The 23306-nt window shown below is 37.6% G+C and overlaps 1 protein-coding gene across 2 annotated transcripts in view; it reads right to left on the reverse strand.

Annotated features, from left to right (window-relative positions):
* Window positions 1–1536: 1536 nt before the first annotated feature.
* The window catches only part of sf3b3.S (splicing factor 3b subunit 3 S homeolog), a 30469-nt gene continuing 8699 nt past the window's right edge, over window positions 1537–23306 (reverse strand). For both annotated transcript variants that reach the window (XM_018260641.2, XM_041561265.1), the window contains 20 exons: window positions 22788–22925; window positions 20155–20258; window positions 18717–18882; window positions 17842–17937; window positions 17665–17737; window positions 13191–13342; window positions 12922–13077; window positions 12636–12791; window positions 12372–12515; window positions 11836–11958; window positions 11568–11722; window positions 11265–11439; window positions 9376–9581; window positions 8409–8565; window positions 7886–8011; window positions 6573–6785; window positions 5267–5365; window positions 5047–5190; window positions 3882–3986; window positions 1537–2349 (listed from right to left, as the gene is read on the reverse strand). In XM_018260641.2, the coding sequence (XP_018116130.1) occupies window positions 2209–2349; window positions 3882–3986; window positions 5047–5190; window positions 5267–5365; window positions 6573–6785; window positions 7886–8011; window positions 8409–8565; window positions 9376–9581; window positions 11265–11439; window positions 11568–11722; window positions 11836–11958; window positions 12372–12515; window positions 12636–12791; window positions 12922–13077; window positions 13191–13342; window positions 17665–17737; window positions 17842–17937; window positions 18717–18882; window positions 20155–20258; window positions 22788–22925 (2829 nt within the window). In that variant the 3' untranslated portion in view covers window positions 1537–2208. The remainder of the gene's footprint in view (window positions 2350–3881; window positions 3987–5046; window positions 5191–5266; window positions 5366–6572; window positions 6786–7885; window positions 8012–8408; window positions 8566–9375; window positions 9582–11264; window positions 11440–11567; window positions 11723–11835; window positions 11959–12371; window positions 12516–12635; window positions 12792–12921; window positions 13078–13190; window positions 13343–17664; window positions 17738–17841; window positions 17938–18716; window positions 18883–20154; window positions 20259–22787; window positions 22926–23306) is intronic.

Here is a 23306-nt window from a genome sequence, read left to right on the forward strand (position 1 = left end):
TGCGAGGGGACATGATTACACTTTACAAGTACATTAGAGGACATTATAGACAAATAGCGGGGGACCTTTTTACCCATAAAGTGGATCACCGTACCAGAGGCCACCCCTTTAGACTAGAAGAAAAGAACTTTCATTTGAAGCAACGTAGGGGGTTCTTCACAGTCAGGACAGTGAGGTTGTGGAATGCACTGCCGGGTGATGTTGTGATGGCTGATTCAGTTAATGCCTTTAAGAATGGCTTGGGTGATTTTTTGGACAGACATAATATCAAAGGCTATTGTGATACTAAACTCTATAGTTAGTATAGATATGGGTGTATATAATTTATATGAAAGTAGGGCGGGGTGTGTGTATGGATGCTGGGTTTTCATTTGGAGGGGTTGAACTTGATGGACTTTGTCAGTAGAACCCCCATTTTACATCCCCTGATTTTAAGTTTCCCCTCATTTTACATTGATTGTTGTTTTGTGGTCCCACTTATTATGCATAACCCATTTCCCCAATTTTACACCATTTTTTTCTGGTCCCCTGAAAAATGTAAAATGGGGGTTCTACTGTATGTAACTACTATAAAAACTATACCCCCCCCCAAAATGTAGGTCTCTATAAAAAGATATTGCATAAAACAGCTCATATCTAAAACCCTGCTTCATGTAAATAAACCATTTTCATAATAATATACTTTTTTAGTAGTATGTGCCATTGGGTAATCCTAAATAGAAAATTTCCATTTTAAAAAACACAAGGGCCGCCCCCTGGGATCATAAGATTCACCGTGCACACAAACAAATCATACATGTCAGGTCATATGAGCCAATTAACAGACAGAGTTGTGTCTTTTGCTTCCACACTTCTTCCTGTTACAGTTGTAGTATTTCTGGTCAGGTGATCTCCGAGGCAGCACAAAGAGCATCATGAAACGGTGGTTCAAGAAAAGAGATGTAAAAGGGTAATATTTACTTAAATATATATACCACTTTAGTAAGATTCTCTAATATGCCACTTAATCTGCTGCTTAAGTATTCATTTTGAGGGGTACAGTTTTCCTTAAAGGGGGGCCCCATGGGACATAATGGTTCAGTGAGTTTGCAAATGAACCTTAGCATGCAGCTCAGATTCAAAAGCAAACAGTTATGACTAGGGATGCACCGAATCCAGGATACAGTTCAGGATTCAGCCTTTTTCAGCAGGATTCGGCCGAATCCTTGTACCTGGCCGAACCAAATCCTAATTTAGGGGTAGGTAGGGAAATCAAGTGGCTTTTCCTCACAAAAAGATTTTTTTCCACTTTTCCCTTTCCTGACCCTAATTTGCATATGCAAATTAGAATTCGTATTCGGCCGAATCTTTCACCAAGGACTCGGCCGAATCCCAAATAGTGGATTCGGCGCATCCCAAGTTATGACTCATGTGCCCCCCTCAAGTCTCTGATTGGTTAATGCCTGGTAACCAGTGGAAACCAAGAGAGCTGCAAAGCAGGAAGTAGTGTTCTGTTCAACAAAGAAATTAACATTTTATCTTTTTTTTTTTTTTAAAAAAAAAAAAAAGTTTATTGATGCAGTCACAATTTTCAGACAGAATCTTGTTTCATGAAACACTTTTTACAAAACAAAACTGATCATTATACAAAACAGTATTTACAAGTTAAAGAAAGAGTGGCAGAATAAGACATGAGCCCCAAAATCTAACCATATGGGATCCATGTCAGATTGGTGTTCATCTGTCCAAACCGAAAATATAATCTGCCAGTGCACTTTTCTGGCAGGTGCAGCAGCCGATAAGGAAGAGGAGCTGCAACTCCATAACCACCGTCAGATAGAGCCATTCAGCCCGACTGTCCAAACAAACAGAACTACTGCAGTTGTCCTTGCCTGTGTATGGTCAGTTACACAGTATCAGGTCATGGGCTGATAAAGGGTTGGCCAGAATATGGCCATGATAAAATCAAATTCACAGTTCTGCGTACACCAGATAGGGTCTTCAACCAATGACCATTCAGAAGAGCTCCAGAAGCACAGACTTCACTTCTACTACTACTGCAATGACATCCAAAACACTCCTTTGATGCTCTTTTATCAACCTCAAATCTTGGGAGTCTTACTCCCACAAAGCCAATGATGTAAATATATAAAAAGCAATGTGTTGCACAAAAACACAAAAGTCAAATTAAGGGGAGAGCAGTGCAATTGAATTGACACAGACAGTGTATTAAAAGGCATAACGCGTACGAATGTCTTCAAGCTTTTTAGAAACCTCGGGTGGTGTCCGGTCCAGTTCCTCTGCAACACTTTTTTGTTTGACTGGTTCCATTGAATTGAACTGCTCACATAGATCACCATCGATCACATTCTGAAAAAAGGGACAAGTGTCCAATTAAAGTGGGCTAAAAGGTGACACTAGCATGAATTTTCTTCTCAAAATGTTAAAAGTACGAGGAAAGGGATAGAGAGACCCTGTGGCTTCTATTTAGGTAGAACAGGGATCATGGAATAGGCTACACACTGTAGCATCAAAACAGATAACCAATATACAGGAGCACAAAGATGATGGATTCTGCACACTTGCACAAACATCTAGCACTACTTGTAACAGGAATTAAATGCATCAACACAAATTCTTATAGCTTTTGATCATCAATACTAAGTGAAGTTTTGTGTAGGGTTTTTACAAAGGTGAAAAGTTTTTACTTTTCTTAACAGGGACATGTCACCACTTCCCCCCCCCCCCCAAAACTCCAAAGAAGAAGAAAAAATCCCATTAAAGGCAACGAATGGTACATATGGTTATTGCAAGTGTTTTGTTGGCTGTGTATTTTGCACAGGACTTAAGATTTTTGGGCAAATTTTAAAAATGATGAATTCTGTGCATCCTCATTTTGTAGTTCCGTGAACACTCAAAATTGCCCCTATTCTCTTGAATGGCATATTTTCTCGACAGGGGACTATGGCTTGGAAAAGCTACATTTAAATGACATCAACAAGTAAGAAAGTATTTCTAATCTTTCAAACTAGACTGTGATTTGTGTTATATTATTATTAGTGTTGTATTATTATTAGTGCTGATATTTATTAAACCCTTTGTATCTGGCCTATCTTTCCCAGAAACACTCCCAAACTCAGCCCCCCCCCCCCACCATCAAATCCAGTGAATCTCAAATAAGAGTCCAATAAATCTGGTAAAGTACAGAAGCTACTGGTCTGGGACATTAACAGGTCTCTGTAGTGCTGCCGACATCTCTCCATGTTGGAGCTTAAAGGAACAGTAACACCAAAAAATGAAAGTGTCCTAAATTAATGGAAATATAATGCAATGTTATGCTGTACTGGTACAACTGGTGCGTTTGCTTCAGAAACACTACTATATTTTATATAAACAAACTGCTGTGTAGCCATTCAGAGCTGAAAAAGGGGAAAAGGCACAGGATATACAGCAGATAACAGATAATCTCTGTAGTATACAATGGTAGTCTTCAGAACTTATCTGTTATATACAGTGTATCCTGTGCTTGAATGGCTACTCCCATGGCCACACAGCAGCTTGTTATATAAGCCATAGTTTTTCTGAAGCAAATACACAAATACAAAAATGCCAGTGAAAGTAAATTATATTGTGAATTTGTAGTGTTACTGTGCCTTTGATGGCAGAAGGCAGGCAATTCTGGCAGAACATTGTGTATACAGTCTACTGAAAATACTCGTTTCCTCAGAGAATCATGAGTTTTTTGCTAACCCAGTATTCAAACATGTTCAAAGCTTATAAGGCTGCCAAATGACAAAGAAACAATGATTGTAATATAAAAGAGCGGTTTAAATAGTAAACAGCAGAGCAAGCTGTTCCAAAAGGTTTTAAAAACATTAAAATGTAATTCATCCCACGCCTACCTTGATAGGGAAATAGTATGAGCGGAAGCTTAAGTGGTCTCTGCCACAGATTGGAGGATGCTCTGCACGCAGGTGCATTTCCACATGCTGGAAGAAATCGTGATCCTGAGAAGGTAAAAAGTGGAGTAATGTCACAACATCCTCTTTGTCCTGTGTAATTGTTTTCCAGTTTATTAAAAGGATGTAATCTTTCCCTTACGTCCAACAGATTAAGGGGGGGGGGGGGGGTTTGGTTCTACAACATTGAATATCCAAATAAACCTCGTACGGTCAATTTTTTTGGTTGATGCCATAGAATGTGTAGTGCGGGACTACTGCCATTGGAACGTGTGCAAGTAAAAGTTACACAGACACATGGAGAAATGATTTATTATCTTACAGGAAGCAGGCAGACAGTACTGTGATGTTAGTTGTTATGCTTAAAGGGGTGCTTCACCTACAGGTTAACTTTTAGTATGTTATAGAATGGCCAATTCTAAGCAACTTTTCAATTGGTCTTCATTATTTTTTATAGTTTCTGAATTATTTTACTTCTTCTCCTGACTCTTTTCAGCTTTCAAATAGGGGTCACTGACCCTACCTGAAAACAAATGCTCTGTAAAGCTACAAATGAATTGTTAGACACTTTTTTTTTTACTTATCTTTCTGTTCTGACCCTCCCCTTTTAATATTTCATATTCTCATTCAAATAAATGTATGGTTGATAGGGTAATTCAGACCGTAGCAACCAGATGGCTGAAATTACAAACTGGACAGCTGCTGAATAAAAAGCTAAATAAGTAAAAAACCAGAAATAATAAAAACCAATTGCAAATTGTCTCAAAATATCGCTCCCTACACCATACTAAAACTTTACTCAAAGGCAAACAACCCCTTTAATAGAGAACAGGAAAGGCTAGCTCGAGAAAACAGAGCTATAAGTAATTATGAATAGTACAAATACTAAAATGAGAATTAGAAAAAAATTTACCATTTTAGCTAAAACTTCAAATGTAAAATATTTTGCCACTACTACCTCCGATGCGGAGGTTTGGATTTAATTTTTTTATGCATTTTAAGTGATGATGTTGTTTTGCTTTTGATTCTGCTAAGTTTTCATCTCTTCTACTCCACTAGCTAAATAATAAACAACATTTTTCTGTAACATGCAAAAAAATATAGTTACCTCATGTGATGTGAATGGTACAAGAATACCAATGCCTCCTGATAAGGTAGTGTAAACCAGGGATTCTGAGCCTCCTGGGATTAGTGTAGTCTTCTGTACCGAAAGAATAGTCTCTCCCACATGGTAATTTACAATTACTTCAGCCTGAAACAAACAGCAACAATAAATGGGAGTCTAAAGAAAACAAGGGGGGGGGGGGAGAAGACCTTTAGAAACGTACCTTCTGAGATGCTCCATTCAGAAGACCTCTGTCCCATAATGCTTTGTTACCAGTAGGATCCTCATCAACATCATCATTGGTATTAGAAGGTAATCGAACCTATGGAGAGTAATTTTAAAAAACCAAACTTTTTTTGAAAAACAAAATAAGCAAATATACTAAACAAGGCATTTTGGGATTATTGAGCAACTCTAAATATGCATAGGAACTGCAGAAATGATAGACATATAGACACATTGTATAACCCTAAATTACAAAAGTAGGAAAAATTAAGTACATTTACAAAAGCAAGTTATTTATTGATATACTTTTAATTAAAAATAGCCAACAATTCTTTGACTAACAGTCATGTTTATTGTTTTGCTATGGTTTATTAAAAGAAAACATAACCTTTAAAAAAAAACACTAAATTACACAAATATACTCTCTAATACAGTGACATTTTTATTTACAGCTGCAATGTTATATTGTATTAATTTGTCCTTGTGGTCTCCTTTATGCTGCGGAGACCACGCTAACAGATAAAAACTGGATATCCCAGCATAGGTCCACAATTAGAAAAGGCAAAACTAAATTATCAGTCTCAAGACATTTTGTGGAAACAGGTCATTCTGCTATGGATTTGATATATATGGTCTTAGAGTGTGTAGGCGAGGAGGTGATGGGGATAATTATGGAGAAAACAAGGTGTGGTGGATACACCAGTGGAACACATTGGCCCCCAAAGGCTTAATAGAGACTATGAATATGTGTTTTTATGATGATGTACATTTTAGTTTCACAGTTTTTTGTTTTTTCTCTTTTATCTAAATTGGGTGTGCAGCAACAGAATAATGTTGAATGGGGATTAGAGATTCATATCTATGGAGAGGCTAACCATTGGGGATGATGTCATGCCTGTGATGTCATTTCCTGTTCTAAAATGAATAAGCTCATGTGTGTTCTCAGACAAGAGCGCAAGGGGAGACCCATCTATCAAAGGCCGAATTCCGAATTCATGTTTTTATTTTACTCTAATAAATTCGAATGGAAGGTTATTTAAGACAAAATTGGAACGTCTAAAACTTGAACACATTTTACAGACTCAAATCTTGAATCAAATTGATTAGAATTGATTAGAATACATGGAGGACAGTTGCCATTAAAAATGACTCAATGTAATGATTGACATGTTAAAAGGTCCTCTAAGATTCTCAGTTCTGAAAAATAAAATACACATTTAGTGATACAGCATTATGTAAGGGGGGTGGGAAACAAAAACAGCAGGTCATTAATATGTAAGAACATCTGTAATAATGAAACTTACTATGCAGATATTTCCAAACTTGTCTGCTCCAGCCACTGTTTCATAGTCCAGGAGGCAGGAGGTTGTCACCCAGCGTGGGTACGTGTCATCAGCAAATATAATCAGTTGGTTTTCATTGCGCTTGTAACGCACCCATACAAAACTCTCCTGCACATCAGACAGTATGATACGCTGCCCAAGAGTTTGTATGCCCACAATAAAGTTGGGTATGTGCTAAAAAAAATAAATAAAATAAATTACTTTATATAGGATGATAAAAAAAAGAAGAGTATTTCCCTTAAATAGTTACAACAGATGCTTAACTATCTCTATTATTGTGTGGATCAGCATGGCCTCATTCAGTACCAAGGCTCTCATAAAAGATTCTAACTAAAGGACACTGAATAGTTAGCCAAAGTGAAGTACAAAGATAACAACTGGTATCATGTGCACACGATAAGGTGCAGAGGTACACATTTTTTCCCAGTTTCACATTGGCAGAATATTAATACAGATACAAAGATAATCTTTTCCTGAAAATATATTGAGAATATTCTGAATATTTTTGTTGTAACTAAAATATGACAAGTATAAAACTTAAATTCCTCAGAATAAGCAACAAATAATTGTAAAAATGGCTTGTTTTTTTTTCCCAGAGAGCTATTTATACTACAAAGCATTCTCATTTTATACATTCAAAGCATTCAGAGTGGAAAGGAAGAGCGTCTTGTTCAATTTAGAGTAGCAGTATTAAAGGAAAACTATACCCCCAAAATGAATACTTAAGCAACAGATAGTTTATATCAAATTGAATGACATATTAAAGAATCTTACCAAACTGGAATATATATTTACATAAATATTGCCCTTTTACATCTCTTGCCTTTAACCACCATTTCGTGACTCTATCTGTGCTGCCTCAGAGATCACCTGACCAGAAATACTACAACACTAACTGTAACAGGAAGAAGTGAGGAAGCAAAAGGCAGAACTCTGTCTGTTAATTGGCTCATGTGACCTTACATGTGGTTTGTATGTGTACACAGTGAATCTTACGATCTCAGGGGGCGACCCTTATTTTTTAAAATGGCAATTTTCTATTTATGATTACCCAATGGCACATACTACTAAAAAAGTATGTTGTTATGATAATAGTTCATTTACATGAAGCAGGGTTTTACACATGAGCTATTTTACTCAGTATCTTTTATTAGAGACCTACATTGTTTGGGGGGTATAGTTTTCCTTTAAACAAAGCAAAATGCTAGTAATCAGCTGCAACCATACATCATAAGTTTCTAAGGTCAGTTGCTACCCCTTAAAACCGAACAAACCTTATTTTCACATTTTCTCAGAAGCTTCTTTTTTCCAAGGTCATATATCCTCAATAACTTTCCAACTCCAATCAAAACTCGCCCTTGAAATGGTGCAATGGCAGCAGGGACCTCCTCAACAGGTGTCTGTTCATAGAGAAGATTAGACACCATGAAAAAAAAACAAAAAATACACAACAGTAAAAAAGACTTTATACAACCATGCATTTGTTAATGTTGGTATGATAAACCTAAAAGGTTAAATAACAAAATTATACAAAGGCAAACTGCAATCAATATTGTCAAAAACATTCTTATCTTTAGATTTAAGATGACCTTCAGCTTTAAAGTTGAAAATACTCAATTTCAAAGGCAAAGTATTGTGTATTATATGAATACATAGCAAAACAGACATTGTCCATAGGTATATTTGGTACTGTAACTGCACATTAATACAGGATAAAATAAAACCTTTCAGACTTCAATAATACAGTGCTTGGGAGCCATGTGTGAACTTACTTAGCAAAAGCCTTGTGTGACTTACCTTGTGTACAAATTCCAATTTTTCCCCATTGTTCACCAGTTTATAAGTATACACTAATCCAGCAGCAACAGACCGGGGATTCAGAATAAGGTCTTTAGCCACCCCCACCAAGACATACCAGTCATCTCCAGTATTAGTGAAGCGACAAACTGCCACACTGCACAGGGGAAAAAAGCAGACAGAATGTGAAATAACAAACCAGCCTATAAATATGCCCACAAAATGATTTCTACTACTTATTACAAATAGCACCATCGCACGGAGTGATAAAGTGGTCAGTTTGTGGCATTCTAATAGTGCGGATTACAGAATAGACACATTGCAACAGGTGGTAGTAGGTCAGTCATATTTGTCCAAAGGCTCACACTAGTCACACTCCAATGCTACACTATAGACACACCCTGCAGCATTCAATATACTAGTCTGCTCACCAGTCACAGAGGTTCTGAATAAGCAGCCTGCCTCTTAGCTTTTACATTTGAAGTAGAATTTAGCAGAAGGATGCCTATGCTTATCCCAACAGAATAGAGAACAGCTACAGAACATAGGGAAAGCCCAAAGCAAGATGAGAGGACAGGATTGCAGGATGTTCAACCCCCTCAAAATAAGCTATAAAAATAAAACACAAGGATCAGAAGTGCAGTTCTAACTTCTACGTGCCTATTGACTTAACTGGAGGGACTTTATCATGGCCAGGACTGGCAATCTGTGGGTTCTGGCAAATGCCAGATGGGCTGCCATAAGATGCCATAGAAAGTCACTATTTAGTTGGCTGGTGGGGAGCTGATTGGGCCTATTTTGACTCCCAGTTCAGACCTGGACACAAGGTTTACAAACCCCTCTAATGCTAGGGCAAATGTCAAGATCTCTGTTGGAACCCAAGTATTTCTTCAATGCAAACAGTGAATATGCAATGGAATTGCATTTATACAGGATACGTTAAAAAAACATCACACTACTTGCACACCTGAAAGCAGCCTCATTTTGTTCCAGTTGCACCAAATCAAGAGTATTTCCTTGGATAGGGTTCATGACACGAATGACTGATGCCCACTGGCCATTGCCTGCCTTTGGTGCACCAAAGATAGACTCTGGCAGATTCTCATTCAAGAATGCAGCTGCCATCTCTGCTGCCAGTTCTCTTTCATCCTCCCCTGCTGCCTCTACCATTTCCTACCAAAAGAATGAACAGAATAAAAGCATTAGAATAAGTACTAGTAATAGTCATCATCACAATTTCACATAATGATATACAATATTGCTGTTCTTAAATAGCAACATGCAGAAAAGGGGTGTGATAATGGACTGTGATAAATGGACTGTCTGAGTAAAGTTTAACATAAGCAAATAAATTAACAAGCAGAGTTTATTTTGGGCAGTCCAGTGTTCTCTCTTTTTATAATTTTTTCATTAGTACAAAATATCACATCGTCCGGACATGGAATGGATATGTAAAATGCACTATAGATTTGTCATAACTTAAACAGGCAAAAAGTGTGTTTAGTATAAGCCCTATACATTGAACTCTTTGCTAAACAAGGGGATATACTGCCCCTTAAGTGATTATCTTAAAGGAACAGTTGAGTGGAAAAATAAAAAAGATACAGATTTTTATTTTGCCAGTGCAAAATAAAAAAAAATTTTCTAATATAGTTAGCCAAAAATGTAATCTATAAAGGCTGGAGTGAGTGGATGTCTAACATAACAGAACACAACTTCCTGCTTTACAGCTCTCTAAATCCGAAGTCACTTGAAGGGGGACCACATGGGACATAACTGTTTAGTGAGTTTGCAATTGATCATTAGCATTCAGCTCAGATTCAAAAGCAAACAGTTATGACCCATGTGCCCCCCCCCTCAAGTCACCGATTGGTTACTGCCTGGTAACCAATCGGTGGAAATCAAGAGAGCTGCAAAGTTGGAAGTATTGTTCTGTCTATTATGTTAAGACACCCAGTCACTCTAGCTTTTATACATTACATTTTTGGCTAACTAACTATATTAGAAACATTTTTTTATTTTGCACAGCCTATTTATTTACTCAGTTTTTATTTTTATATTGAACAATTCCTTTAAAAGGGACCCGTCACCCAAAAAAATATTCAAAATCCTATTTTATCACATTAGTCAACCAAAATGAACTTTAATTACACTATATAAATTATTTTAATCTTGTTTCCTTTCACCTGGGAATTCATAATTATAGCAAGCAGGAGCCATTTTGGGGACACTTATTAAGGCAAGCCTTGCATCATCTCAGCATCTTGTTTATGCACCAGAATGAGGGACCTGATGTCCATCTCCTTGCACTGGCTACACAATTAAATGGTTAAGAGAACGGGGGAATGGAAGATCAGCGAGATCTAGGGAAGTGCTGAATGGAAAATGAAAGTAATTGTCTACCCAGCCTCTATGCCTAAGGCATAGAGGAGGAGCAGACAATATTTGATTGACAGCTGAAATGTTTAAATGAGCTTACAACAGCTATGAATGCTTTAATTAAAAACAGAAATTGGATTTCATGTGTAATTTGTAAAGGACTTTTATTATACAGATTTTTGTGTCTGGATGACAGGTCCACTTTAAAGGGCACCCAGATCTAAAGAATGAATTGATATTTGCTAATCTCAGGCTTTTGGCTGAACTGAGTTGGGAACCCAAGGATTGACAATGCAGGAAATGCTTAAAAATGCAGTGAGGGTCACTTAAACGTTCTTTGTAGAAATTCTGTATTAAAACATGTACAGTATTTGGCCAACTAGATCCAAGTAAAAGTAGACTCCACTCATTACTAGAAGGCAAAAGAATACAAGCATTCTATAAACAATTAAGGTATCAGTACATCTAGTAACATACCTCAGCCATCTGTTGTTTACGTTGGGCTTTTGTAGCCTCTGTATAAGCATTATGATCAGTTTCAATAATGATAAGATTGTTACTTTCTGGGTGAATGACAAACTTGCGTGGAGTATACTGAAGTGGGAAAGCCACCTGGTTAAACACTGCTCCCAATTTCTCCAGTGCCAAGATCCTTAAAAAAAAACACAAGCCCATGAAATAAAGGACATTTTCCAGTATGCTTCATATTTTTGGAAGATGTTGGACAGATGGCATGTTTAGGCAATTGCTGTCGTTTGGGCCTCAAGTGCTTGAACCTACCTCAGTGTGTTTGTAGAAATAGCAACAATTCCCTCAGGACACTGTTCAGATGCAAAGCCAGAGGCATACTCCAGGGTCTCGTATGAAAGTGGGGTGAGGTGGAAGCGTGACTGATAAGAATAGCTCAACCAGGAGCGACTTGACATGGCCAGGACCTGTAAGCAGCACACCAAAACTGTAAGGCTTGTCAAAGGATACAGCAAACAAGCTGTTTATAATATAATTCGTGGAGAAAAGTTTAAAAAAAACAAAATAAAAATAAACTTACCGCCTCCTGCCCCTGCATTCTAACTCTAAAGAGTTTAACAGGTCGAGACCCAAGATATCGAGTCCGGGTATCAGAAAGGTCACCAGTAACTGGGTCCAATACTGTTCTAAGCAACACACCATTCTATATGACAAGTGGGGAAGAAAAAAAAAAAAATAAGACCGCTTCAGGGCTACTATGTCATACAAAGATTTTGTGTGTTATAAAACCAGAATACATAGAATTTTATATGCACTTTATATATCCTTCACCATAAAAGCTGTGAAGCATTCAGCTAGAACAAAGAATAAAACAAAGATTAAAAAAATAGTAATTGATTGGCATTCAAGAGCAGTTCTACACCTTTGCCACCAAGGAGCAACTAATCGTTTGTGCAACAAACAGTTTGGAACCAGTCCATTTCTTTAAATGGCAATGCATTGACTTGATGGCACACAAGCACTAAATATACTGACTTTTTTAAATTAAAAAACAGCTAGAAATACAAATCTATTGAAGTAGTCTGTGCTAAAAAAATTCTAAAATAAAATACCTACCTGAAGCCCTATGTTAAGGTAAAGGAAACCAATAGAGCCACGTTCTCCCAGTTCGTCCTGTCTCTCTGCACCTCCCATCTCTACAATACATAGTGCCTCTGGCTGTGCGGGCAATGCCTGCATACTGAGTGGCTGCAGACAGTCCTGAAAAATAATTAAAATGGATTTTGTTATGCTATCCCTGTAGTCCACAAAACATAACTACAAGACCAGATATGATGAATCCTGCTTAGCACAGAAAACAAACTTATGACTGGCACCTACCGAAGGGTCAAGGCTAATAATGCGAACTGTGTTATCAACAAGCCCCACAGCCAAAAATCGGGAGCGCTGTTCTCCAGCAGGTACATTAGCCAGGCTCATGCATACCACATCAGCCGACATTTCTTTTCTTTCAGTGTACTCATTTAACTGACCAGACTAAATGAGAAGTAAAACACAGAACACCGCAGGTTAGAAGTGTGTATTAAAAACATCAATCTTAGCACAAATGTTTAGAGATGTTTAATAGGCAGGGTCCCAAATGGTTCCCTGTTAAAGCTCCACTTACAGGATCCATCTCAAAGTACACCAGCTCTCCTCCAGTCAGAGCAATCACTACCTGACGCTGATTTACAGCACATTTCACAATGATTTTTTTGCCTGGTGTTTTCCATTCGTTTACTCTCTTATCTGCACGTATATGTCGGATGCCATCAGGATACACCTGGAAAAAATGTTTTTAATACTTTAATACAGTTGACCAGTGCTCACCCTAATCAAAACAAACTCTGCTGCCTTTGATTTGGATGCAATATGCATTTTAAAGACATAATGTACCTGAACCAAAGCATCATCACCCAGTAGGGAACATGAGAGAGTTGGAGTAGTCCCAAGAAAACCAGAATCAGTCACTTCTTCTACAGTTTCACCAATGGAGAGTACCAAAGTGGCATTCACGAAAGATACAATGATATACGCATCATATTCATCTGTAATAAGAAAGCACGACAGAAACCATTGAATATCTAAATTCAGAGCTCCAGTAAATTAGAAACCTACTACAATCTGCGCAAGTCACAAAACTACATACAACCACTCCATAAACCACTTATCACATATCTTTTAGAACATCAGTCACCGCTTAGGATGCTTTAACAAGTCATATTGCTAAGTAAAAATAAATATCTAAAACCTAATTACAATACATTTGCTCACACAGGGAAAAAAAATACACATAGAAATGCACCAGAGGTCAAACACTATATAAACAAATCAGGAATGCAAAACTATTAAAGTTGCATTTCTTTTCCTAACAAATCAGTTTAGGTATATCCTTAGAAAGAACAGACATGTTGTCTAACCAACATGCAATAGGAAAAGCATAAAAGTTTATGAACTACATCTTTTTATTCCCTGATAGAATATAAAAATGCAAACATAGCTTAAACAGGACATTGTACTTCTCTATAGATTTATGCATTCGATAGTGTGCATAGGACTTGCAAATGAGGACTTCATGAATGAAATTCAATGCATTAGACACCTTATGCCCTTAGGCTATGGACACACAGGCTGTTTTAAGCGGCTGTCGTCAGCCTGCGTATTTGGGCTCATCTCAGCCTGTGTGTGACCGAACACAGGCTGATCGGATTCAAGTCAATGGAGCAGGGGCACTGAGCAGATCTTCTCTCCGCCTGCAAAATTACTCGGGCTGAAAGCAGCCTCTGAAAAACAGCCTGTGTGTCCATAGCCTTATATTTCACTGCGTAAGGCTAAGGGCAGACGGGCAGATTCAGGGAGATTTAGTCGCCTGGCGACTAATAGTCTCTTCTGTGTGGCGACAATCTCCCCGAACTGCCTTTTTCCTGCCTTCCGCCCGCTTGAATGAGAAAATGCCAGCGCAATGCACTCTCGGTGCTTCGATTTACGAAAACGACCGAAGTTTCCTTGTGAGGAAATCGAAGCACTGCAAGTGCATTGCGCTGGCGTTTCTCATTCAAGCAGGCAGGAAGAAGGCAATTCGGGGAGATTGTCGCCACACAGAAGAGGCGATTAGTCGACAGGTGACAAAATCTCCCCGAATCTGCCCCTACCCTTAAGGAACTAAACTATATTGGATTATATAGTCATGCAATGTTGCCTTTAGTATTTGGGGTAGAAATGTTGCTGCTGTACCTATGTGATTACTGCATGATGCAGGTTTACAAAAGGCAGACTTTCAAGTGCCCACTTTGTGTGATCTAATACAGGAAGCTACTAAATGTACCCAGGATTGTTTGTGCCTTTAGGATTAGTTCACACGAGGAGATTTGGGGAGATTTTGTCGCGTGGCAACTAATCGCCTCTTCTTCTGGGTGACAATCTCCCCGAACTGCCTCCTCGCTAAAGCACACGCGGCATATCGTTTTCCCGAAGCCGCCTGAAGTTTCCTTGCGAGAAAATCTCCCAGAATCTCCTTGTGTGAACTAACCCTAAGGCACAGAATGAGTCTCTGCTGATCTAATCTTGAATGAAAGATAAGAAGTGAATAGAAACAGTATTCCTACTCTCAAATCATCCAAACAGACAGAAGATATGCTTTCCTAGAAAACGCCAAGAACATTTTTTCCTCTTTCTGTAGTGTCTTTAGCACACAGCAGTGCAATATTACTAGCTTTAATATTAACCTCCATTTAGTATCATTCCCAGTGTGAACAGGATGAATGACAAAAGGCTCTTCTATTTCAGTCGCTTAAAGTGAATTTTGAGCTCATAGGAGGAGTCCCATTTAAAACAGCAGACAAAAAAATGCAAATGAGGAAATAACCCCTGACCACCTAACAGGTCTGATAAATGTATTTACAATAACTGATGTTAAAGCCGAATGTTGTCTGAAATAGCTCTCCATAACTTGTTTTAGAACACCTGAACAAAAATGTAACTCCTGAAAGACACTTAATATATAGACTAGGTAAGACAGGGGATACTTTAGATTTCTGCAACTGACAGAATAGACGTACCATAATTTAATTTATGAGATGAATAATCAATGACAAAATTATGATATTTCATTTTTAAGAAAAAAAAAAAAAGGTTGTAGAAATACGATATTAGAAGTCGCATCGTTCCATCAACATGCTGGGGTGATAACCAGACACCATGAGTTATTTACAGTTTAGCCAACTAGCCATCTATCATTACCAGATTGTAATTACCACATCCTTTGCAGGTTATTTAAAAAATACATAAATAAATACTCTTGGCAACCACAGTACTAAAAATGAATCCAGCGGTTTATGTACCTATTGATATCAGGCATTCCTTATAGCTGTTTAGAATATACCTTATAGATATTTAGAAAGTTAGAAGAGCCAAATAGCTCTACATTCACATACACTGCTATATAAAATAGTTCCTAAGAAGCTAGTTGGCAATCTGTTTATTCCCCCCAGGAAGGGAAAGCTCTGCAAGCCTGTTCCAAAGCTGTAAACTAACTGATACATTGCAACGGAAGGACGTAGCTTCTGAGTGTGGACAGAACATCCCAAAGTGCAGGCACCATCAGAGAACGGTTCAAATACACACCTGCCTGTGTGGAGGTGGGTTAAATCAGCACCTCCTCCACCACCAGCCACCTGTGGAAGAAAAAGAGAGGCTTGGTATTGGGAGTATATTTCACCAAGTACCAGCCAGAGTTAGTATGAGTTGTCAAAAAGATGACAATGGATGAAATGAGATGTTTGGGGGACTTGCACTAACTTTAGTCAATATCGCCATGACATTCCCCCTAACATTTTTCACCCTCAATACAATACATTTGTTGTTTCCAGAGCACTTTTGAAAAGGAGACTTTGGCCTTCAATACTAAATAATGCAACGTGATCGAGACCCTAGATTGTAAACTGCACTGTGCCAGGGACTGAACAACAGTCTCTATAAAGCCCTGTATAAAACATTCTGGATTCTTTTTTTTTAAAACCAGAGGGCTACATGATATCATAGAGAAGGCTTCAGTCAGCATGGGAGACATGGACAGCTTATGCATGTCTAAAAACACAAACTTGGCAGAATAGATAAATCTGTTTTTTGTTTTTAATGCTTGTTGTCTGCTTTTGGATTACAGAGGAGTCAAATGCAATGCATGTGTAGGATAATTCGCTCTACTACCTGTATTTATTTGGCAAACTTTTAAGGGAAGGCTGTGTGGATAAAAGTGCTTGATCACAACATATTTGTCTGCTGACCCTTGACTATAAAAATATAACAATATAAATAACTATTTGTTACATGCGTAAATTTTGCCCTAGTTGCACCTCTGCTGGGCACTGAAATTACCAAAACTCAGATTTACTGTTGTCGGGACCTGCAGATCCCATAAGAAATGGGAACTTCGGTGCATTTGCCCTAATATTTATATACAAGTAACTTGTTGCAAAGAATAAAGCAAGTTAAAATACATTTTTGAGGGGACACATACTTTGAATTTTCACTTATACAATCTAAGATTCTTAAACTGAAGTCAGTACACTGATACCTTTTAGATTCAGTTAATAAAAAAAAAAAAAAAAAAGTCAAAAATCATCTCCAACACTGCCCAATTCCCTCTCCTGGTTATGCCAGGGAGTAAGAGATAAAACTCTGCAATAGCAGCCCAAGTCCACTAGAATCCTGAATCCAAAAATGATTAAAACTCTTAGTTTGCTGCGGCTCTCTTACTGTCATATAATGACAAGCCCCCTTCAATTTTAGAACAAATTGTGCTTTAATCACAGCAGGTGCCCCATCTCCTTATGTGCCAGGAAGAATTCCAGCTGTGAAACAATACTATAAAAATAGTATGCTTATAGTGTAGTGTGCATGCGGTTATATTGAGCAGATATGTACAAATAAGAGACCTTGGAATTAGATCTAAAAGATGAAAATGGGGCCATTCAGATGTAGATAGTTTGATGAAAACTGCTGCTCCATTAACCACCATTTTGATCTTATCAGCAGAGAGAAAGGCCTTGGGTTGCTATGGCAGAGTATGATCACTTCCTGTGGAAGAATGAAAGAAAATGCCCAGCCTAGAAAGAGCATCTCTCTGCAGCTTTCATATAACGAAGAGAAAAAACGTGATTGAAAGTATTTTTATCTAGGGTAATATAAATTTAAAACAAGGGACAAAAAAAAAAAAAAAAAAATACAAGGAGATGAGGACAACAGGATATGTCCCCTTTAAACTAAATATACGAACAAATCAAATATACGAATCTCTGGGATAATGTTATTTTACTATGCCAAAAATGTTTGTTTAACCATTTATTTAACAATTTTTCTATGGGCTTAATACCTTCGATGTGCCTCCTAACAGTCCATACAGCATTTGGATTACCAGGCAGCTCTGAGACAGCCATTTCAGACACCTAGTGCAGGAAAAAAATAGTTGGTAGTAGTTAAAATCTTAAAATTAAGTTTTGTAAAATGGCCATATCACTTATTTCACTGAATATATGTATAAATCATTCACCTCAAGTCCATGCCTTAAAACCCGGAGCGTTGATCGTGGCCCTCGACCAGAAGCAACATATAGCTGGGGTGTGTCTTCATTGGCCAAGTCCGCAATCTATAGAAAAAACATCCAGTTAGAAAATAAACAGAAAGCATGTTATACAGAATGCTAGAGACTGCTTATGAATCAGTGTCTGTCCCAGTGGAGTTTTCAATCCAAGATCTCTTATATGCACACACTAGGGTCAACTTAATCTGGACACAATTCTACTTGCAAAACAAGTGAAAACTTATTGCAGATGCCTTGGTTAAAATCAAATTCAGAGTCTACAGCGATGCCCAGCAGCAGTGCTAACCAACAAAACACCTAGTATCTCAAGGGCTGCCCTTCACCTAACTGATGTACACTAATTTCACGGTTCAATGGGATGGCAGAATAAAATTGTTGAGTTGTCGTGACTGCCTGCACAAGTAAATATATCATGACATGAGGGAGGTTTTACGAATCCTCCATTCCACCTCACTTAAAAGCCGGTAAGGAGAAACACTGGGAGATGAAGGCTCTCTTTTGTACAGGCTACGTTCCAACACAATAAAGGGCTAGTTCAATTTCCAATTAACTTTTAATAAGAGTCTTTTGTTTTTTTTGTTTTTTTTTATATACTTTGATTTGTTCAGCAGCTTTTCAGTTTGGAATTTCAGCAGTTTTCTGGTTGCTTTTCGGGTTCAATTTAGCCTAGCAGTCAGGCAAGGGTTTTAATGAGGCTGAATAATAAATAGGAGAGGGCCTGAACAGAATGTTTAAACATTAATGTTAAAGCACACAAAGCTAACAAAAGCAGAGAACATGCATTTGTTTATTCCGGCTATTTTTCAGTCAGATGATTAGACTACCTGACAGCACATAATAGGGGAGAGGCTGTCTTGTTCATCTACAAGCACAAGGTTCTTCAAAGGGCGTGGCTGAAAGAAAAAAGTGTCTCCTTCCTCAAGGGGCATAGCAGAGGAGAACTCCGGCTCATCATCATCATCACCCAAGTGAGCAATTTGATAAAGGTAACTGGATAGATAGGATGACAAAAAATAACATTGTCAGTGTGTTTCTCTGTCAGTGTGTTTCTCTGTCAAAGGGCATTAAACATCTTTAGACGAAGGAAAAAAAAAAAAAAAATCCACAAAAGAATATTAAGCTGGACATACATATAAGAAAAAAAAATTGGGGGCCAGGCCAAATGGATCTTTGACCAATTATGTAGTTTTGTGAACTGGGCGGATTCAACTACAAAGCAGTTTGTGTTGAAGTCAGTTGCAGTGGACATATGAACTTAATTAGAAAAACCCAGTAAGACTAAAACAGCCTGTTAAGTTCGATTAACTTTGTTTCGAGGCAAGCCAATGGGCTAGTGATTTACAAGAGATATTCAGCTATATATGCTGGAAGTAGGGCAAGAACTTTACACTGAAGAATTGTACATTCGACTCGACACATGCCTTTGAGCAAATGTGTGCGCCAACTACCATTCTTACTGCATAGAACAGGTGCAAAGCCTGATTTCAGTTAGGAACACAACTGTATTAGACTTAAAAAAAAAAACTTTGGTATTTTATATGTTTATTACATCACTGAGTCTTCACTGCCTTGCTATTAAAGACATCTGAAGCTGTCCAACAGAAGAGAAGCACATATGGGAAGCGGAGGTTCACCCTTTAGCACCGGCAAAAGCAAAGAAAGTACAAAAGAATTTCAAATCCAAGCAGTTTATCAGATGTTTTAACCTCTCCATGTTTTACATCAGAGAAGAGACATGAAAACTCATCATGTTGGGTTGCAAGGATAAGAAATGATTTTATCTTTAGGTTGTCAAACAGCACATCATCTAATATGGGTTTATAACCAAGTTCACCTACTTATTCCAGCTGAAAAGAATATCAGACAGGCCTAGCTTTATTTATATTAAAACCACTTTTTTGTAAGGGCTTAAAAAAAAAAAATCAATGGAATGTCACTTGAAATATGGAGAATTGTATGGCATGGCCAAAAGTCCAGATTTTAATAACCTGTCACGCAGGGGTGTAACTACAGAGGAAGCAGATCCTGGGGATACAGGGGGCCCAAGAGGTATAGGGGCCCCATGAGGCCCTTATTCACATACAATTTAAATAAATATTGGTAAAACAGATCAACCTCTAGACATTTTGGGTGCCTAAAAAATAATTTGCTGTGGCGCCCAGTAATATCTAGTTGAACCACTGCTGTCACATATCGCATTTCACATAATAGTTTGGGAACTTTCCTAGTCATTTGCAAGAAAATTAGAGACAGGACACTTACTGGTTTCCAAATTCTGAGGCCACAAAGAGAAAGCCTGTTTTAAGCACACACATAGCTGCTGCCACTGGAACAGTGTCAAAGTATTTGAGGCGTATTTCTGTAACCTAAGAGCGCACAAAGAAATACAAATTTGTTACTAGCTGTAAGCTATGGTGTGGAAAAAAAACAAACATTTTTTTTTACTACCGATAAGACATCAAATATTCTTAATACCAACTGCATTATAACATTTTGTTTTTAATAGATTCTGTGTTCTGTTACTAGGTAGGGAATGCTATTAAGCCTTATAGCGGAGAAAACACTCACAAAATGTCACTGCTGCAAAGGATAAAGAACAAAATAGAAGCCTCAGTTATTCTCACTCCCTTTTAAAATTACAAGAAGCAAGGTGCCAAAAGTTAGGCACCCCCCAAGTGACTACTTTTACTTACCTGACACACCACTCCTATCCTATTAGCAGAAACCCGCACTGGCCCAGGGTTCTTCCAGCTACCACCATGGAGAGATCCTCTTCATGCTTCTTTGGGTCTTTTCGCAGTTGCGCATGTGCAGTAGAGCGGAAAGCCAGAATTTAATGAAAAAGCAGACTATTTCACTCTACTGCACATGCGTCTGCCCTGGGAAATTTGAAAATCAAGCAGGAAGAGGATCTCTCCATTGTGCTCGCTAGAAAAACCCCGGCGCTGTTTTCTACTGATTGGAGCACCGGTCCAGGGTTTCAGGTAAGTATAAAAAGTCACTTGGGGGTGCCTAACTTTTGGCACCCCAGTTGTAAAATGCTATTCCTTTAAGAGTAAGAAGGTTTTCAAAAGCAAAATTGGCTAAGACTGAACGATATACATCGTTCAGTCTTAGCCAATTTTGCTGTTGGAAAACTTCTTCAAAGCATAGTTCACAGCAATAAGTGCAAAAATGTATAAAACAACACATAGAACGTTTTAGTTGTGATAAACCAAAAAGGTAAATAAGCATTAAACTGAAAAGCTCAGAAACACTACTACCTCTTTGAGGAACTGTAGACAGGTCAGGTTATTAAAAAAGTTCAATCACACAGTCAGTGAAACAAGGGCAAGGTTCCACCACAGCAACAAAAGAGAACGAGAATGTTCCAGTAAATATGCCTAAAATGTCCAGTCTTTATTGAATCACAATATACCGATTACTTATGCACTAAAAACCATATGGCATATCTATTCTTTAGACACTAAGCACATAATTAATAGAATCTAGGGTGAGAGACATCTATAAACCGTTCGTAAACATGAATAAATCAATGTGCAGATGACATTCCAACCAATTACTACTCAACATAAATCCAAGTAGACCCAGGGTCATTATTATTTAAAGTGCAAATAATGAATTCAAACCAAGTTAATTCATTCATAAGAACACCATTTATTATATTTATGTGCAAACAGTGCTTAAATCACTCAGTTTAAAATATCTAAAATGATACAGAGCACAATTCATTAGGGGAACCACATTAGAATAAGCATGATAGCAAATACATAGTAAATGACACAATTTAGAGGCCAGTTCATAAATAGCATGACAGAGAGTACACATCATTAAGCCCTCTAGAGGCAATTGTATCAATAGTCTGTATCCATTTAGCTTCTTGTAATAAAATGTTTGCTCTGTTACCACCCCTAGACAGAGGTGGGATATAATCAATCAGGACTGCATGTAATGTTGGCAAAGGATGCCTGCAAGTGAGAAAATATCTGGCCAGGGGAATATCAGATTTTCGTTTCGGTAATGCACAGAGGAGAGGACCTTTGTGATGTCTTGATAAAGGTCCTCTGTGCAGGACCGAAACATTGACTAATATACATCGATATATCTCTTATCTCTCTATCATTCCTTAAGGCTACTAAAACATTTAAACAATACAAAAATAACAAAGAACCAACACTGATTTATGCTAGCTTTGCTTCTGATAAACAGTAAAACATATGGTTTTATTATTACAGAGAAAGAAAAAAGAAAAAAAAAAGAAATCTGACTTTACTGAAATTTGAGCTTCAAGGGGTTGTTCACCTTCCAAACACTTTTTTCAATTCAGTGGTTTTTAGATTGTCCCCAGAAATAAAGACTTTTTTCAATTACTTTCCATTATTTATTTTTTTACTGTTTTTCCAAAATCTAAGTTTAAAGTTGAATGTTTGTGTCTCTGGTGTTTCAGTCTGGCAGCTCAGTAATTCAGGCGCAGATTCTAAACGGTTACAATTTTGTAACATTTAGTTGATACATTTCTCAGCAGCATCTCTGACAACTATTTATCAACTATTAGCAACTATTGTATCAATTCTAACAGCTATCTGCAATGAAACCCAGAGATTCTACTCAGCAGGGACAAAGATAAATGTATCAACTAAATGTATCCATTTTCAACAGTTTACAGGGTCGGCTCCTTCTGAAGGTAAAAAGTTACACTTTACACTTCAATATTAGAAAAACGGTCACACATAGAAAATAGAAAGTCATTGGAAAAAGTCTATTTCTGGTGATCTATCTGAAACCAACTAGTTGTTTGAAGGTGAACCACCCTTTAATGGCTTTCGAGATAATACGTAGATCCCATACCTGTATACTTAAGGCAATTAAGCAAGTAAATTTTAAAAACTACTTACCATGTCCTCATCAGTTTCTAAGGTAATCTTGAAAATATCTCCTTGCTCAGTTTGAGCCAAGAAAAAAAACATGGATTTGGTTTTGTGTGTAGCGGAGCAGACAAATATCATGCCACGCTCTGGATCATCAAGGTCATTCTGTTTAGTGGACAAAAAAAAAGAAACATTGGGCTTTTTAAAGTTCAAAATCATGCTCAAAACATAGATCTATACTCATAAGCAATGTCTGTCAATTACTGGAATTACAAAACATGGCAAAAAATGTGCACCTGTAGGTATTTGTTTATATTTTGAAAAAATAATAAATAATGCAATTAGAAGTACTCTCATGAATACAATATGTATCTGCACTGGCTCAGTTTAAGAGCCAGGCACATGGGGCAATTTTGGCTGCTAAAAACACCGGCATGATCAATATAAATCATGCAACAAAAAAATGTGCACCTGTAGGTATCTGTTTATATTTTGAAAAAATAATAAATAATGCAATTAGAAGTACTCTCATGAATACAATATGTA

This window comes from Xenopus laevis, chromosome 4S (assembly GCF_017654675.1).
Source record: "Xenopus laevis strain J_2021 chromosome 4S, Xenopus_laevis_v10.1, whole genome shotgun sequence".
NCBI classification, from domain to species: Eukaryota; Metazoa; Chordata; class Amphibia; order Anura; family Pipidae; genus Xenopus; species Xenopus laevis.